Genomic DNA, 16,865 nt, shown 5'->3' with positions numbered 1-16,865 from the left:
GCAGTCAGCTGCCCTCAGAGGCAGTGAAACCTCCGTCACAGGGCTTGAGATCTCCTGGGTTCAGCCGTCATCAGGGGAGGCCTTGTGCATTGTCGAGGGGTGGTGCCAGGTCAGAGGCTGCGGGGTCCTTGGCTACAATGCACACCCTGGGTCCCCACACTCTGCCAAACCCTGGCACGACCCTTCCATCTGCTGAGCCAAAGAGCTCGGACCGCATCCCTCTTCTCCTGCGCTCCTCCCCCACCCAGAGGGGCCGAGGCCCTGCAGCCCGACCGCCCCGCCTCTGCTCTGACCAGGTCCGCCACCAGCCCCGGCAGCCTCCATGCTCATGCCCCTCACTCAACGCTCATCCCAGCTCAGGTCCCCCGTCTGGCTGCAGCCTCCACCTGGAATGTTCCTCCCCGGACTGTCCAGGGCCGGGTCCTCTCATGCTGCCGGGTCCTGCTCCAGAGTCTCCCTAGTTTGTCCAAGGTCACCCTGCAGGCACGCAGGTCCCTGGAGGGAAGAAGCCTACGCCATGTTGATAGATAAGTCAACACTTCTAAGTGTCCTCTGGGACAATGCCTTCCACGAGCGTTTGTGAGCACGTACTGTGTGTCAGGGCCGAAGCACGTGACACCTCCCTCTCGTTGGGGATTCGGTGTGCGTGGATGTGCAGAGGCAGGCTGACCTTGGCCTTCACCTGGCAATAGCACAGCAGAGGCGTCTGCTGTCCCGTGGAATTTCAATTACTTCCAGGTGCAGGGATGCAGCCAGCCCGTCATCGTGACGTTCCACTCCGCCGTGGATGCTGGATGAAGGGGTCCCCGAGGCACAGCCTCACTGCGGTCCAGAGGGAGGAGGCGCCCACACCCCCCCCCCCAGACCAGCTCAGCCAGGGTTGGTCCCTTCTCCTGCCCCCCTCAACTCCCCCCCTGCAGGGGAGCCCTTGCTCTTGAAAAGGAAGCACCAGCGCACATCCTTAGAAATCCTTTTATTTGCACGGAAACAGAGTCTGGGTGTCAAAGTCTTCCCAAGGTCTCTCTCTCCTGAGTGACTATGAATGTCCCTTTCACGGAGAGGCCACTGTGGCCGCCCATGAAAAATCACCCACCCCACTCTCTGGGGGCGTCCCCCTCCCCTCTCCCCTGCGCCGGCAGCCTTGTAACTTCACGGGGACAGGGCGACAGCACTACTGGGGAAGCTATCTGATGGATGAATCGGCAGTCCCTCGCCCTTCCCCACTGCCCTCCCCTCCAGACCCTACCGTCTCCCCTACCAGACCCCTGGCGCCCTCGCCTGCAGGCCTTTCCCCTGCCTGGAGCAGCTGTCCCCTCCTCTTCATCCTCCTGGTTCCCGGTCACCCTTGAGGGCTCGGCTGAGAACCACTCGCTCTGGAGAACCTTCCAGGAGCTTCCATGATCTTTCTTTCTCGGGCCTCTCCCTGGGTTTTCTGACTTTCCCCGGCAATGTGAGCGCCATGAAGGCAGATCTGTCTTTCCGTTTGTGTCTGGGGCTCACAGCTCTGTGGTTGTACACAGTAGGACCTTAGTGAACATGCTGATTGCCCAGTGGAGGGAGAGGAACCCAGCTGCCTGGAGAGCCCAGCCCTGCTCCCTCCCTCCTGCAGCTCAGAGGTCTGATGAGGGCTGGTCACTGGGCTCCTGTGGCGGCTGGACCAGTGGCCCCAGGACTCTCCCCAGCGGCCCCAGCGGCCTGAAAATGTTAAGACATTAGCTCCACCCTCCGGGCTCCTGGGAGAACCCGTTGGTGAAGATTCTGCACCTCCTTTGGCCAAGAGGCAGCTCAAGGGTTGGTTGAGTCAGATTAAAATCGTCCCCTCGTAACAGTGCTTGCTCTGCGTGGTGCTGGAGTCCGCAGACACTGGCGAAGCACACGTTATTCACTCATTCGTGCTGTCGATAAATATTGGGATGGCCAAAAAGTTCATTCGGGTTTTCCCGAAACGGATGGAAAAACACGAACGCACTTTTTGGCCAACCTACTATTTTTGCAACCTGCTGTGTGCTTTGCTAGGTGCTGAGAACACAGCCGAGAGAGACAGACAAGGGCCCTGCTTTCCTGGCACAGAGAGAAAGTAAACAGGCGGGTAACAAGTGCTGCTTGAAGCAAAGCGGGGGGCCGGGGGGGGGAACAGGGAAGGCCTTCGGGAAAGGCGATACCTGAGCGGGAACCCCAGGGAGAAAGTTAACTCCTGTGAAGCCATTAACAAGTGTCTGGCCATGGAGAGGGGATCCCGGCCCTCATTCAAGGAAACACAGTCCCCTGCTGGGGTCTGCAAAGTTAACAGGCCATGACGGGAGAAGGAAGGGTCCCTGCCCCCCGGCCCCTCCCGTGTCAGCGGCTCCCAAATGTCACTGGCCCCGCAGAGGCCCGTCCAGATCCATGCCGGGGTCGCAGCCGCCAGCGACGTGCCCGCGTGCGTTCTCAGGCTGGAGGGCCGGGCTGGTTCGGTCCCCCCCCCATAACAAGGCATCCTCCCCTACACGCTTTGCCCCACGAGACGATTGACGTGCCTCTGCTCACACGGGCCAGGGTCCACCGCAGGGCACCATGCTTCTCCCTTGCTCTCCTTCTCCAGGAAGGAACTGGGGGCACCGACATCCTCCCTGACAAAGGACAGGATGCGCTTTCTCTTCCGGAAGGAGCCGGGAGTGAGTTCTACAGGGAGGCGAGGGGTCTGGGGCTGAGGCCAGAGGTCAGCCTCTTGCCAAATGGGGCGGAAAGCAGGAAGGGGGGGGCGGGATGGTTACGAAGATCTCAAGGTGCTTGCCCTGAGAATCGAGTTGTAGACTAAAACGTGAATTAATTAAAAATTTCTCCTCCAAGGGACTCTCTTTCTTGCCACGTAGGGGTGGATGGAAGGGGCAGGAAAAAAAAAAAAAAAAAAAGAAGACATTTGGTTTTCCAGAAAGCCTGATTTCAGATGTAATAATTCTCACACAAGAAGCAGGGAAGGTGACTCGCTTTTGGAATTGATGGTGTTAGGTGCAGGGGTGCGGGCACCACAAAGGGGGCGGCCCTGGGCCCTCCAACATCTGCAGGATCACAGACTGTGGAGGATCTGGGCTGTGGTCGGGGTGGGTTTCTGGGGGTATTCCAGGACCACAAATTGTATAAACGTGAGGGAGGAGGTCATATACTTTGGGCCCATTTTTAACCCTTTAGGGATCAGGTGGTGTGTGTGTGTGCACTTACTAACTGTACAGGACACGCACTTTGGGGTTTTGTCTCCATAAGCAAAGGGATGGAAGGGGCTGAGTTAATTCCTTGTGGGTTACTAATGCATTCTCAAAGTCAGACGCCGTCCTGGCTCACAGAGCCTCCTCTCTCCCTCACCCTCTCCCCTCCTCCCAACATTTTACCTCTTAAGAGAAAATGCTTTGGGGCCCAAACTCACTGAATCGTTGGCTCAATTCTGTACCTTTGTCTTCGTCTCGGTGGCTTACTTCTGGTGTCATTTTCAGGCACGGAAATCTGGAGTCACTGAATGAATCATGACAAAATAGCCTGGAGCTGACATTCTAGCCAAGGGAGGGGGTGGTGCGGACAAGAAACGAGACAATGAAGGGAATTATGCAGTGGATGAGGGGTGGGGTGAAATCTGCAGAGAAAAACAGAGATGGATGGACAGGGTGTTGGGGGGGAGGTAACAAGAGAGTGAGTGGATGAGTGAATGAATGAATGAATGTGTGAGTGAATGAATAAGTAAATGAATGAATGAATGAGTGAATGACTGAGTGGGTAAATCATGGGTGAGTGAATGAATGATGGGTGAGTGAATGAATGATGGGTGAGTGAATGAATGAATGAATGTGTGAGTGAATGAATAAGTGAATGAGTGACTGAGTGGGTAAATCATGGGTGAGTGAATGAATGACCCCCCCACCAGCCCAGGCAGTGCTATCAGAAGAGCCTGAGGCCAAGAGTCCTCCAGGCAGGCAGCTGGGTAAGATGCCCCACCCCATGCACTGGGCTGGCATCTCAGACAGCATCCGCTCCCGTGCTCCATGGTGGGGTAGACAGCCCACGTTTGCTGAACCTAACACTTAGCATGGGGACCCTTGGAGGATGCCCTCAGGTGGACCAGGTGGCCGCCCTCTGGGTCTCCAAATAGAGAGCTCTCTCACCTCCTCCACTCAAAAGCCTCTGTGACCAGCTGTGTAATCATATAAGCTTTGTAATTAAAGACTAAACTTTGTCAAAATATTTTAGGAACGTGTCTCCAATTGGCCCTAAGCAAAGGTGGTTTTCTCTAAATTGGTGCTGTACAGATAAAAATCCGATAAACTGGCCATTTTCCCTCACACAGTAAAAAGGGTACCATGTAACCCTGCAAGTTATATGGTATGTCAGAGTTTTTAATAATAGTTTCCTTTTTCCTGGTGATAAAACTAATTTGGGTTCACTGCAGAAATCTTAAAAGACACAGAGAAATGTAAAGCAGAAAATAAACGCCATCCGATATAGTTTTCCTACATAATAAGAAAAGGCTTTGTAGCTAACCTGTTCAGTACCTCACCCCTGACCACAGGCAGATCTGATCCTTGAAATAGGGCTTGTCTGAATTAAGGTGTGCTGTGTACATATAAAATACACATTAGATTTCAAATTGTTATAGGGCAAAAAGAATGTCAACTAGCTCATTGATAATTTTTTTATTGATCACGTGTTGAAAAGATAACATTTTCTAGAATAAGCTACATAAAATACTTTATCAATTTCCCTTGATGATTTTTATTCTTGTAATGTGGCTATTTCAGCATCGCAAATTACCAGCGGCTCACATCACGTTCCTATTGGACAGTGCTGTTCCGTAGGGCCCAAGAACCCACTCCTTCAGTACACCAGAAAGTTCCATCGGAGGATGAGGTCCAGGGTCCCAAACCTGGAGGAGGTCCGTGGTTCTGACCCGCAGCACCGGGGCAGGGAGAGCCAGTGCCTTGTTGGTGAGACTTCTGGTTCATCAGCTCACTCACGCCTCCCAAAAACATTGGGTCATTGCTTTGGGCTGGGTGTCCAGCCAGGCAGGCCCCAGAACACAGGATGCAGTGAGCTTGTACCCGAGAGAAGCTTGCAGCCCAGCAGCCTGGCTGCAGGACGGAGACCCAGGACCTAGCAGAGGCCTGACACAAAACAGAAGCTCTGCACTGAATCATACACACCTGAAGGCACAACCACATGAACAGCAAGGTTTCCAGGGAAAGGCCATTCGTGGCCTCACAAAAAACCCAGAAGATCTTTTATTCCAGCCCTGGGGTCTCACAGGAAAGCATCAGGGTCTTCCCATAAAGATACCTAAGCCTGGTCCTCTGTCCAAGGATTTCTGGTTTTGCTTGATCTTTGGGGAAGCTGTGTGAGGTCACACAGAGTGGTCCAAGAGGATCAGCTCTGGAGGGAGACCCAGGTCACCGACCTAGGCTGTGACGTCAGGGTCCAGCCTCCCGCGAGATGGGTCTTTAGGGAAATTAAGGGTTGTGTGTGGCCACTGACCCCAGGACAGCAATAATGCACATGTGATGCACTCCAAAACACACGCATGCATGCATGGGGAGGATGCAGGCGGTTGGGCTGTGCAGGTGAGAGCGGTTGCTCCTGTTCACACGTTTCAAGGGCATGGGCCGAGCTCCATCCCAGCTCCACAGCCTGGGGGCCTCACGCCACCTTCAGCCTGGAGCTCCTGGCTCTTATCTCTCAGAAGCCCTGTGATCTGGAAGGCTCTGCCTGGTGTGGTGTGAGCCCAGACGGAGGCCATCTGTGCGTGGGACTTGGAAATCCTTTGTTCTCTTGGGGAGTGCTAATGAAAGGGAATAGCTACTACTCAGAGCAAGGCAGGCTGAAGCTCTGCTATTCTTTCAAGACCCTAGAAGGAGCGTTAGACCCCTGGGCAGGGCTTTCATTTTGAGAAGCGGGCAGTCAGCACGCTGTGACCAGAGTCTCCACACTCTGCTGGGCAGGGTGGTCCAGAGACTGGCTCGGCTGAATCCTGCACCCCATCCCCGGTGGGCAGGATTTCTGGTGCCCAAGTGTCTGTCATCATGGGAATTAATGTCATGATTCCTGTAGGGTCTCTGGGGAGGAGGGAGCAGCCACTGGAGGCTCAGTCTGGACTTCTCCCAAGACCTCCAAAGAAAGGACCTTGGCCGGGGGTGGAGGGGTGACATCTGTGTGAATCCACTTGCAAATGGTTGTAATCACTATAAGAATTCGAGTTAATATTTGTAGAGAGCTTAGCACGGTGCTGGCTTGTAGTAAGCACTGCCCCACTGCTTGTTAAATAAATAAACATAAACAGGGAAATCTATATTGTGCCAAAGATGGGACGGGGGGGGGCGGGTTAAGAGTGGAGAAATAAAGTAGGAGACGTGAGGAAGATGGAGCAGAAATGGGCCTGAGTGCCTGGATGGAGCCAGCAGAACAGAGATGAGTAATGCCAACTGACTCAGGCCAGAAGGGCTTCCAGGAGGAGGTGACGGGCTGGGTTCTAACTTACCCTGGGCATGTTTTGAGAGTTCCTAGGAATTCTCAGAAGGCGGGCCTTGGGTTAACAAAACACATAAAACATCTGAAAACCCTCTGATGGAAACAACACCCATGGAGTCTGTGTGGGTGGGGGAAGTCCCCCAGACAGAGCTGCATGCTTTGGCTACATTCCACAACTCTGGGCTGGCAGTTTCCGTGCCCAAGGAGTCTCCCATCCAGCTGCAGCTTGCAAGCTTCTGCTCAGAGGTCTGATATCATTCGAAGGAAGGAAATGACAGGGGTCCCGTCTCCCACCCACCGTATCTCAGTTACACATTCCCCAGGCACATCTTCCCTGCGCGTAATTACACCCTGAGTCGCTTTTAGCATGTCATATACCTGTGGGGTGTTCGTTTCTTCCCTACAGGGATTGCCCACCAGACACTCGAAGGGGGCGCAGGGCCAGCGGGGGATGGGTGGCCATTGGCGCTCATAATAGCCCTGAGTCATGAGCTGCTCACTTCTTCCACACTCCTCTCCCCACCCAGGCTGCCCGTGAGTCAACGGCATTTATTTAGCACCTCTGAGTGCAGAGATCTGTCCTGGGAAGAAGGCTGCCCCATGCAGGGGTGGCCAGAATGAGGGACAGAGCAGCCTGGTGTGCCCTGGGCTGTACCAGCCCCTCCCCCAACTGAGAGCAGCCCTGGGGGGGCATCTGCATATTTTGTAAAAACAAATCATAACTCCCACCTCGTGTATCTCTAATAAAAAGCCAAGTACCTCTCCAGGCCTCCATTCCCATCAGAGAAATGGGGGTGGTAAGATCAGCCTCCTGGGTCTTCCTTGCAGCCTGGGAAGAGGGTTCTCCACAGGGAGGGGTTTTGCCCCCAGGGGGCACCTGACAATGTCTGGTGATGTGTTTGGTTGTCACACTGGGAGGGAGATGGTGCTGCTGGCATCTAGTGGGAGGAAGTCAGGGGTGCTGCTGAGGATGTCACAGGGCGCTGGGCGGCCCCAGGACAAGTGACGATCCAGCGCCAGATGTCGACAGGGCCAAGGTGAGAAGCCCCGCCGGAGAGCGCCATATCAGAGAGACCTTTGCGGGAAAAATCCCTGCCCCGGGCTCACTATGGCCTCATTCCACTCGCTGTGCAAAGCTTGATTTGCTCTCCTGGGGAGGCTCAGACCAGTGCCACCGAGCAGGAAGAATGCGAGACGTTCTCTCTTTCTCGTGCACAGTTCTTTCTTTCTCCTGCACAATGCCAAGGAGATGAAACTGACGTTGCAAAGAAAACACCACTGGAAAGGGCCCCCTCCTGAGCCACTTACAAAGGAGGCATTCACCCGGTAGCATGCTCGGCCTCCTCTCCTGCGTCCCTTGTCACTCTGTGCTTGCACTCCTGGTGACTATTAAAATGTCAGCAGAGATGAAAGTGCCTAATGGTGGGTGACATCACAATGACACGAAAAGGCAACACGGTGGCAGAAGAGGGTGAGCCGTGAGGCCCAGAACTTCCCATAATAAAAGGTACCACTTAAACTAATGAGACGGGTTTTTACTAATTCATGAGCGGGGAATTAATCCTGCTGGTGAAATCAGTCCCTTTGGATCTTTAACGGTGAGAATCACTGAGTCAAAAAGAAGAAAATGCAAAATTAATGAAACAGTTTATCTAGAGGATCTGTTTATAAGCAATTAGCGATTCAGAGTAGAGACAGAATCCCAACATGATGGCCCGTGAGACAGTGTAAGGCAGGGAACCCAGGAGGTGAAATCATCACCAGAACAAAAGGGACCCTTTAAAGTCCTTCTAACTTAAGAGATACCTCAGCTAGAAGCATCCCATTCCTCCTTCCTGATTTGGTGGGAATGTTTTTACTACTTGTTGGTCCCTGGAATCCCAAGACCCAAGAACCCCCAACCCCACCCCCCGGCCCAGACCATAAGTGGCCCGGAGATGGAACTGATCCCAGCTGGCCCATGCTTGCACCTGCTCTGTGCAGAGGCCACCCTGCATTTCCCCTCCCCTTGATGAAGCATTTCTACACCGTCCACCTCAGAAGCTTAGGGGAGGGGGCGAGAGGAAGCAGATGCAGGGAGCGGGGCAAAGCAAGGAAATCGACTGTATGTGGCAAAGAAAGTGATGCTTTACAGGCAAGCAGATGTCTTAAACCTGGCTAAGGCATGAATCATAGAAACAAGTGGAGAAACACAGCTTTTGGGGCAAAGCCAGAGGGTGCGCTGTCTCCGGAGGAGGTGGGGAGCTGCCAAGCCTGAAAGACTGTCCCCCACCCTGCAGCCCCCAGAAGGGCTCAGGCACAAAGCCCCCCAGGCCCTCCCGGGGTCAGCAGTCAAGTGTCACCAGCCAAACGTTTGGAAATGCCAACGTACCTAGAATTGAGGAATTACATCTTTCCTCTTTTCTTCACAGATTATATCTCGTAGACTTCCGCAAGACCCTTTGCCACATGAAAATAAATTTAGAAAGATGGTACATTAAGGTTACACAATCTTGGTTGTTTACCAACACGGATAAGAGAATGAAGTTACATAATCTTTTGTGTGTGTGTGTGTGTGTGTGTGAGAGAGAGAGAGAGAGAGAGAGAGATTCTTCCCAGCCCTGAAAACTTGAACTTTTAGGGGCAAGGTCTCCCTGGCGTGGCAGAAACTGTGGAGGACTGTTTCCGGCCTTGGGCAGCCTAGCACACTTCTCCAAACCTACTCTAGCTGTCCAAGGTGCAGATAAAGAGTCCTTTAGGGCCACTCAGCTCCCATTGGCAAGGCCAGCCCAAGGATGGAGTAACCTTCTTGCGTTTCTCCAAGTTCAAGAAATTCATGAACTTGAGCCTAAATGGGGGAGGGAAGAAGGTCGACAATGACAAGATGATAGTTTGTAGTAACAGTGGTGGCCACTGCCCAGCCTCCCCTGTGCCCGGCACTGAGCTGCAGCTTCACACACACTAGATGCTCACGGGAGAAGACGGAGTCTCTGTGAGGCTTAAGGAGCCTCGTCCAAGGTCACAGGGCTGGAAAGTGCCAGAGCGGGACCCCAACCCCATCCCATCTCCCCCACCCCATCCTGTCTGATCCCAGAATGCATTCTTAGAACCACAGCAGGCTGATGACATCATGGCCTTAGAAGGCAACTTTATAATCATTCTTTAGAATCATTTCTGTAGGCCCTGAATGTTCCTCCGTGGCCATTTGACAAGCAATTATTGAGCATCAGCTGTATGAACCCACTGTAAAATGAGGTGGAGTAAAGAAAGTGCTGTAGTCAAGGTACAGGCAGGTTCTTGGGCCTGAGTGATTGGGTGAGGAGCAGTCCAGGATGACTTCTTGGAGGAGGTGGCATTTGGCACACACACCTTGAGGATCTAATGGCATGCAGAGGGGCAGAAAAACGGGAGACTTCATTACCACTGGGCAGGGTTGCTACTGTGGCCCCCGAGGGCTAAACCTCAGCATGGTTGCCCCCAGAGACCTGCGTCCCCCTCCTGCAGGGATGGAGGATTAAAAATGTCCTGAGTGCCAACTGTGTGCCCGAGCCCTGCTAGTCCTGGGATGAGACCATCCAAGTCACCGTCCCTCCCTCAGGGAGGCAGCAGAGCATCATGAAGGAGTGCAGGCAACTCTGCACGAGCTCCCCCCGCCCACACTTCCTTGGCCTCTGAAGTCCCCAGCCCCCTCTGCAAAAGGAGGACCAGGGTGTGGGGTTAAATGAGATGAACTGTGTCCCAGACTCTGCTCGTGCCCAGGCACAGAGTATTAAACATTCCATAAATGGGGGCTGCGGGCAACCTTAGGGGGCTCCGGGGAGCTGGAGCGGGCATGCAGAAAGCAGGGGAGGCTCCCCCGAGGAGGTGAGAGCTGAGTGACGGCCGGCCGGAGTCAGCCAGCGGGTGGAGCGGGAAGGGGCAGGGAGAGCATTCCTGACTTCAATCTCAGAAGCGTGTCTCCCCTGCAAGGTGACCCGCAACTGAACTGCGAGGAGCAGAGACTTTTCTGCAAGGTAGGGGCTACTGGACCTTTCCTCCCTGACGTGAAATCCGGGCCACCAAGGGGCGCTTTCCCCGGATAAAAATAAAACTTGGAGGGGCCCGCAGGAATGGAATACTTTCTTCCTGTGTTTAAATTTCTATGGAAAATCTGACCCGCGTGGCCGCCGCCCCGGCCATAAGCGGGCGCACAGCGCGGATTATCTTTCTTGGAGGCAAAGGAAGCCGGCCGGCGTGTGGGCCCCGCGGGACCGGCAGGGTGGGCGCTCCCGCACCGCAGCGCGCGGGGCCGGGGCCGGGGCCGGGGCCGGGGCCGGGGCCGGGAGGCGCAAGAGGCGCGGGCGGCGCGGGCGGCGGGCGGAGCGGGAGGCCCGGCCCTCCGCGAGCCAGCGCGCAGCGAACGCCGCCTGTCCGCTTGCAGAGGCCGCCGGGGCCGTGGATGGGGAGGGCGCGCCGCCCGGCGGTCCTGGCGCACAGGCGGCCGCGATGAGGGTCAACGAGAAGTACTCGACGCTCCCGGCCGCGGACCGCAGCGTCCACATCATCAACATCTGCGCCATCGAGGACATCGGCTACCTGCCGTCCGAGGGCACGGTGAGTGCGGGCGACCGCGATCCGGCGGGAGGGCCGCGCACCTGCGCCGCGCCCCGGACAGGCGCGACTGGGGGGGGGGGCGGGGCGCGCCAGGTCCGCGGGGCTCGGGGCGCGTGGGGGGGCGGCCACCCGCTCCCGCGCCCGCGTCCCAGCCCGCAGCCGCTTCGCCCGAGCGGGCCTCTGGGGCCCCGGGTGGGATAGCCGCCTCGCCCCGGGAGGGTGGCAGCCTCCAGGCCCCCCGCGCCGCCACCCTCCGGGGACCGACCTGTACGGGGCGCGGAGTCCCCGGGGCGGCGCGGGGTCCGGCACGGGAGCTCCGCACACCCCGGGCAGCAGGCGGGCGCCGGTCGCTCGAGACTGACTTTCCGCGCTGGTCCCGGTCCCCAGCCCGGCGCTCGCGCCCGACCTGGATGGTAGCCGGGCCGCGTGGGCCAGCGCCTGGCCTACCACGTGGTTAGGTGTTCTGTCTGGGGTCCCCGGTACCCCCACCACTCTCTCTGGGGCGGAACCCAGCGGTCGTAAGGATCCCCGGAGGTCAGAATTCGCCCATGTGGGTTTTGGCTTAACGCTGGAACGAAGTTTGCCTGAAGGGGGAAGGGCTGACACCAGCGCCCTCAGCCGGGGGGCCCCCGCTGCCGCTCGTTCCGGGGCCAGAGAATAGACTCCCCTTTCTCCCCGGTGCCCACACAGCCACTGCCAAAGCCCCTCCCCAGGAGATGCGGAGGCCCCAGCCCCGTGTTTCCCTCTGACCAAGCCCAGGATTGCCCTAGACTGCCTCTCTAGCCTCGGCCGGAGTCCGGCCGGCCATCCAGGGAGGTGCCTGTGGGGTGCGGTCCGGGAAAGGCAGAGACCCTCCGGCCTTGCACCCCCTGGGGTCGTGACTGGGCTCCTGTGGGCTTTGGGGGTGTCCTCTACAGCTGGGCTTGCGCAGAAATGCTGGCAATGTTAGGGACCAGTGTTGGTGGTGACCTTGAAAGTTTAGGGTCATCACTTCAGCGCACACTGTGTGCCTGCTGCATGCCAGGCCCTGTGGGATCCTGGACACCACCAGAGCGAACGAGCCGGGGAACCCCGCCCAGCTGGGGCTTAAGGAGCAGTGGTGGAAGTTACCCAAGACAGCGACAAGGGACGCTTCCAGAGCGATGGGCCAGCCGCTGTGTGTTAACTCCTTCACTCTCTCAGTAACTGTATGGGGTAGGTGCTGTTACCACAGATGAAGAAACTGAGGCCAGGAGGGGGCAGATGACTGTCCCATGTCACCCACCAGCTGGGAAGAGAGCTAGGAAGGGCCAAGACACAGAGGCAGGTGACCACGGACAGCCTGTTGGAGGGATGAGCATTCTGGAGGAGAAGGGGCCAGTTATACCCATAATGGGGTGGGGTGGGGCCTTTCACACTAGGAAATCACATATTTGAAGACCCAGAGGTGGGAATGAGGGGGACACCAGTTAGGAGGCATGAGGTAGGGGTGGCATCTAAGGAAATGGAGAGAAACAGACATTCCAAAGTAGACCAGATTCAACTTGAGAATGAACGGGCTGTGAAATTAAAAATGGAGCCCTTAACAAATGGCCCCTGGGCTCTGGAATTTTAGTTCAGGGACCCGTTGTCTATCCCAATCCAGAAATTCTCGGCTCCCCCAAACTCTGGTGAGGGCCACAAAGTCTGCAAAGAGGCAGCTCGGCTCTTATTTCAAGCTTTTCACAGCCCAGAAGCAAGCAGACAAGCCCAGAGGAGACTAGTGACTTATTTTGCACACAACTCTTAACGGTGGGGAGGCTTCAGGTATGACGGGCTTGGAGGGCTGTGAATCAGAAGCACGTGGGCGCAGGAAGGAGGGCTGAGCAGCGTCCCACCAGAGAAATGGCCACAGACAGGCTGGAAGCAGTGGCTCTAGGAGCTGGGGGCCTGTCTGTGCAGGGCAGGCAGTGTGCTGGGGAGAGCCTCCGAGGGCATCCCCAGCACAGCTCAAGCCAATAATTGTTGCTCAGTCATTACTTTGAGTCGCCCAGCGAAGGTGGCTCTGTGCAGGCAAAAAGGCCAGAGGGCGGGGACTGCATTTCAGAAAGTTCCCAGCCCTTCCCAAATATGCATCGCATACTTGGGGTGTCAACGTCATTTAAATCGGCCATCAGAATACACCCCTCTCAGGCAGGCTGCGGTTTCCAGTCCCTGTCTCTGTGCCTCTCCTCCCTCTGTCATTCCCAAGTTCAAGGGTAAAAGTCATTTCATTGTTTCTGTAAAAAGATGTGTAAGTGATGACTCAAAAGCTAGAGCCCAGGTTGGGTGCAGTTTCATTAAACTTAATTTCATTAAGTTTTCTTTATGTTAATCTTTGAGTGTTTCTACTTTCTTCCTTCAAACTGACGGCTGTCAGTGGCCTGGGATCTGTGTCCCAGCAAGCCCAGACACCCCAGGGACAGGCACCCGATGCTGGCATCTGCCTGCCTTCAAGATAAGAGCACCCTCTTTATCTGCTGTTGGCGATGATCTGTTGATAGGTCACGGAATTCGCCCAGTAATCATAAATTGATATGCAGTGTGAGTGATTTAATCTAAACTTTTTTGGAATAAAAGTGTTTAAGAGTGATGTTCCCTTCGGAGTTGAAATTCAAAGAGTCCCAAAATGGAAAGAAAGTTTGCAGGTCACCGATTTCATTTTCCCCATGAAATGGAAAAAGTGAATACAGTAGATTCCCTTAGAATGATCGTTGAGACTCTCCCTGACTTGGGCTATTTCACCCAAATGTGTGAATTCCGTTCCTGGAGCTCCAAACTCCAGGTAAGAAGCCAAATTAAAGAACGCATTGGATCCTGGTTATTGAGAACAGACTTGTGGTTGCCAAGGGGGAGGGGTTTGGGGAGGGATGGAGTGGGAGGCTGGGGTTAGCAGATCTAAGCTATTATATAGAGGATGGATAAAAAGCAAGGTCCCACCGTATAGCACGGGGAACTATATTCGATATCCTATGATAAACCATAATGGAAAAGAATGTTTTTAAAAAGAATGTATATATATACATATATATATATATATCTGAATCACTTTGCTGTACAGCAGAAATTAACACAACATTGTAAATCAACTATACGTCAATAAAAAATAAATAAATAAAAATAAATAAATAAATAAAAAGAAAGAATGCACTGGGTCCCAGTCTAGCGACCAAGGTGTGGATACAGGGCTCTGTTCTCTTCTTCTGCCCTTTTCTAAGAGTCTGGGGAGGAAGTTTGCAGAGACAGGTAGACTGCCCTCTCGCTGTTTGTGGTATTTGGGTCAGGGCACACCTGCTGTGAAGGGGACTTTTGGCCCCTGACCTCTTCCCACGTAACCTCAGACAGCCATCTTTCTACCTTCCTTGGGACAGCTCGGGGGTTCATCTTCAAAATACGTTCAGTTCTCCCATCACACTTGGTCCTCACGAGAATCCTGTGACCTAAGTCGAGGAGATGTTTTTGTCCCCATCTCGCAGATGGAAAAACTGAGGCTCGGAGCTGGGGGGTGTGGTGTTTAAGCTCTGGTCTGGCTGGGTCTCAGCTTCGGTGTCCTTGATCTGGTGGCCCCTACTAGTAGCAGCATGCAAACCCCACACCTCTGTCATTCATTCCCCCATGCATGTGTTCATTCCAGAACCGTGCGTTTGGTGCCGACCATTAAAAAGATGAATGAGAAATCCCTCGCCCTTAGCAAAAGTGCACCAAGAGGTCACTGTCCCTTTTTTTTTTTTTTTTTAATTTATTTATTTATTTATTTATTTTTGGCTGTGTTGGGTCTTCGTTTCTGTGCGAGGGCTTTCTCTAGTTGTGGCGAGCGGGGGCCACTCTTCATAGCGGTGCGCGGGCCTCTCACTGTCGCGGCCTCTCCCGTTGCGGAGCACAGGCTCCAGATGCGCAGGCTCAGTAGTTGTGGCTCACGGGCCTAGTTGCTCCGCGGCATGTGGGATCTTCCCAGACGAGGGCTCGAACCCGTGTCCCCTGCATTGGCAGGCAGACTCTCAACCCCTGCGCCACCAGGGAAACCCTACTGTCCCTTTCTTAAGGATACAGAAAGGACATTCTGAAGCTTTCCCAAGCCTTTGAATTGGGAAGTTAGGCATTCAGTCTAACCCATATTGCTCCCACTGCAAGTTAGATCTTTGCCTTTTTGTCCTGTCCTGCACAAGAAAAGCAACCGCTCTGGTTCCATGGAAGGGCCCCATAAAGTCACATGGCCACCCTGACAGCCTCTGTGGCCACCCTTACAGCCTCCTCGCTGTGCATCTACATCCCCAGCTCCCTCTGAGCCCTGCTCAGAATTGCTCTCCAAACCCTGTGGGCCTACCAGCCTGTGTTGAATGTACTAGGAAGAGAGCCCATACTTTCTGTTTGAAGGCTGCGCGCCCCTTACACTTATTCGGGTAGGATCATCCCCAATTTTTAAAACCAAGATGCAGACAGACAAAGCAACTTGCCCAGGATCACACAACAAATTAGTGACAGGGCCAGGCCTTGGGGGAGGATCTGGGACTCTCACAGCAGCGCTTGGTTCTGCCTCTTGCTGGACCTGCTCCCTTTTCCACTGCCACCATCTTTAACTTGTGGTCCACTTCGACCATGAGATTATTTTTTCTTGTCCTCCCCTAGTTCTTTACTTATGCCATGTTTCAGTTCCCAATTAGAGCAAATTTCTGTTGAGGGTTCACCGTATTCCAGGCCCTGTTGTAAACCCTCTACATATATTAACATGTTTAATCCTTCCAACAACCCTTTGAGGGAAGTCATATTAGTTGAGGGAGGTCTGTTTATTCCCTCTGGCCCTCATTTTACAAAGAGAAGTCCAGAGGGACAAAGATATTAAGCTACGTGCCTAGGGGTAACACAGCTAGAAGTGGCAGAGCTGGTCTTCAGATGAAAGCAAAGGACACCCATTCTTGTCTGGCCTCCATGCTACCACTCCCCCCAATGGCAGGAGATGTTTAGGGGATGTTTATGTGCTCCCCAGACTGTCAGACTCCGAGGGTCCTCGATCAGGCCCCAGTGGATGGATGGGCATTCAGTTTTGAACCTGGTAACATTTTCTTGTCTTGTGTTGGTGGGGAATTCTCTCCTTACGTTAATTTCCCTGCTCTCTGACTTGATGGGGGTCACTCTGAATTTCCTTCCCATTCACTAAGGACTCATTGGTCCACTTTGCTCAGTACCAGCCATTATTCCAGCCAACCAGGAGCATTTCTGGGACCCACACCAGGTGCTGAGCCCGCTGTGTGTGCAGCAGGTCCTGGAGGGAAGTGCGTTAGGGGCAGTTCCTGGCCCAGCCCCCGGCGTCCTGCCAGCCTGCTGAGGGGCCCCCATGAGTTAAGAGCTTATACATGGACGGCTCCGAGGCAGTCCCAGGACATGAGATCTGGAGAGGTCAGGGACCTCAGATCACAGAGGACAGGGGGTGTGTCAGTGCTGGGGCAGCTGGGGAGAACTACGAAGGACAGAGGAAGAAGGGAAGACGTGCAGCTGGGGAGCACAGCACGTGCAAAGGCAGGGAGGAGGGGGTGCGATGCCCTGGCTCCGGTGTATGCCGGGGTGCGGGGTGGGAGAGGAAGCTGGCGAGGTGGTGCAGGCAGGAGACAAGGATGACCTCTCCGGCCCTCGGGAGCGGCACACGGCCCCTGGCTCAGCTCAGAAGATCCGCGTTCCCCGTTTGGAAAATAGGGATGAGCCCCCTATAGAGACGCTGAGAGTCTGGAGTGCCCAGGACGCTGGCGGCAGGCGGTGTGCCCTGCCCGCCCAGAGCCCGCGTGTCCACCTGGCTCTGACCACCTCCCATGCTCTTGCCC

The 16,865-nt window shown here is 54.8% G+C and overlaps 1 protein-coding gene across 9 annotated transcripts in view; it reads left to right on the top strand.

Annotated features, from left to right (window-relative positions):
• The first annotated feature begins 10,197 nt into the window (after positions 1 to 10,197).
• Positions 10,198 to 16,865, top strand: part of ANO1 (anoctamin 1) — a 92,106-nt gene continuing 85,438 nt past the window's right edge. For 7 of the 9 annotated variants that reach the window (XM_057552915.1, XM_057552913.1, XM_057552914.1 and 4 more), the window contains exons 1-2: positions 10,199 to 10,475; positions 10,883 to 11,055. In XM_057552915.1, the coding sequence (XP_057408898.1) occupies positions 10,948 to 11,055 (108 nt within the window). In that variant the 5' untranslated portion in view covers positions 10,199 to 10,475; positions 10,883 to 10,947. Of the gene's footprint in view, positions 10,476 to 10,603; positions 10,721 to 10,882; positions 11,056 to 16,865 lie in introns of those variants that run through there. The other 2 variants (XM_057552916.1, XM_057552917.1) reach the window with 2 other exon arrangements.

The sequence above is a fragment of the Balaenoptera acutorostrata genome, chromosome 9 (assembly GCF_949987535.1).
Source record: "Balaenoptera acutorostrata chromosome 9, mBalAcu1.1, whole genome shotgun sequence".
Classification (NCBI taxonomy): Eukaryota; Metazoa; Chordata; class Mammalia; order Artiodactyla; family Balaenopteridae; genus Balaenoptera; species Balaenoptera acutorostrata.
Note: the sequence above shows the minus strand (reverse complement) of the source record. Positions and strands in the feature narration are given on the sequence as shown.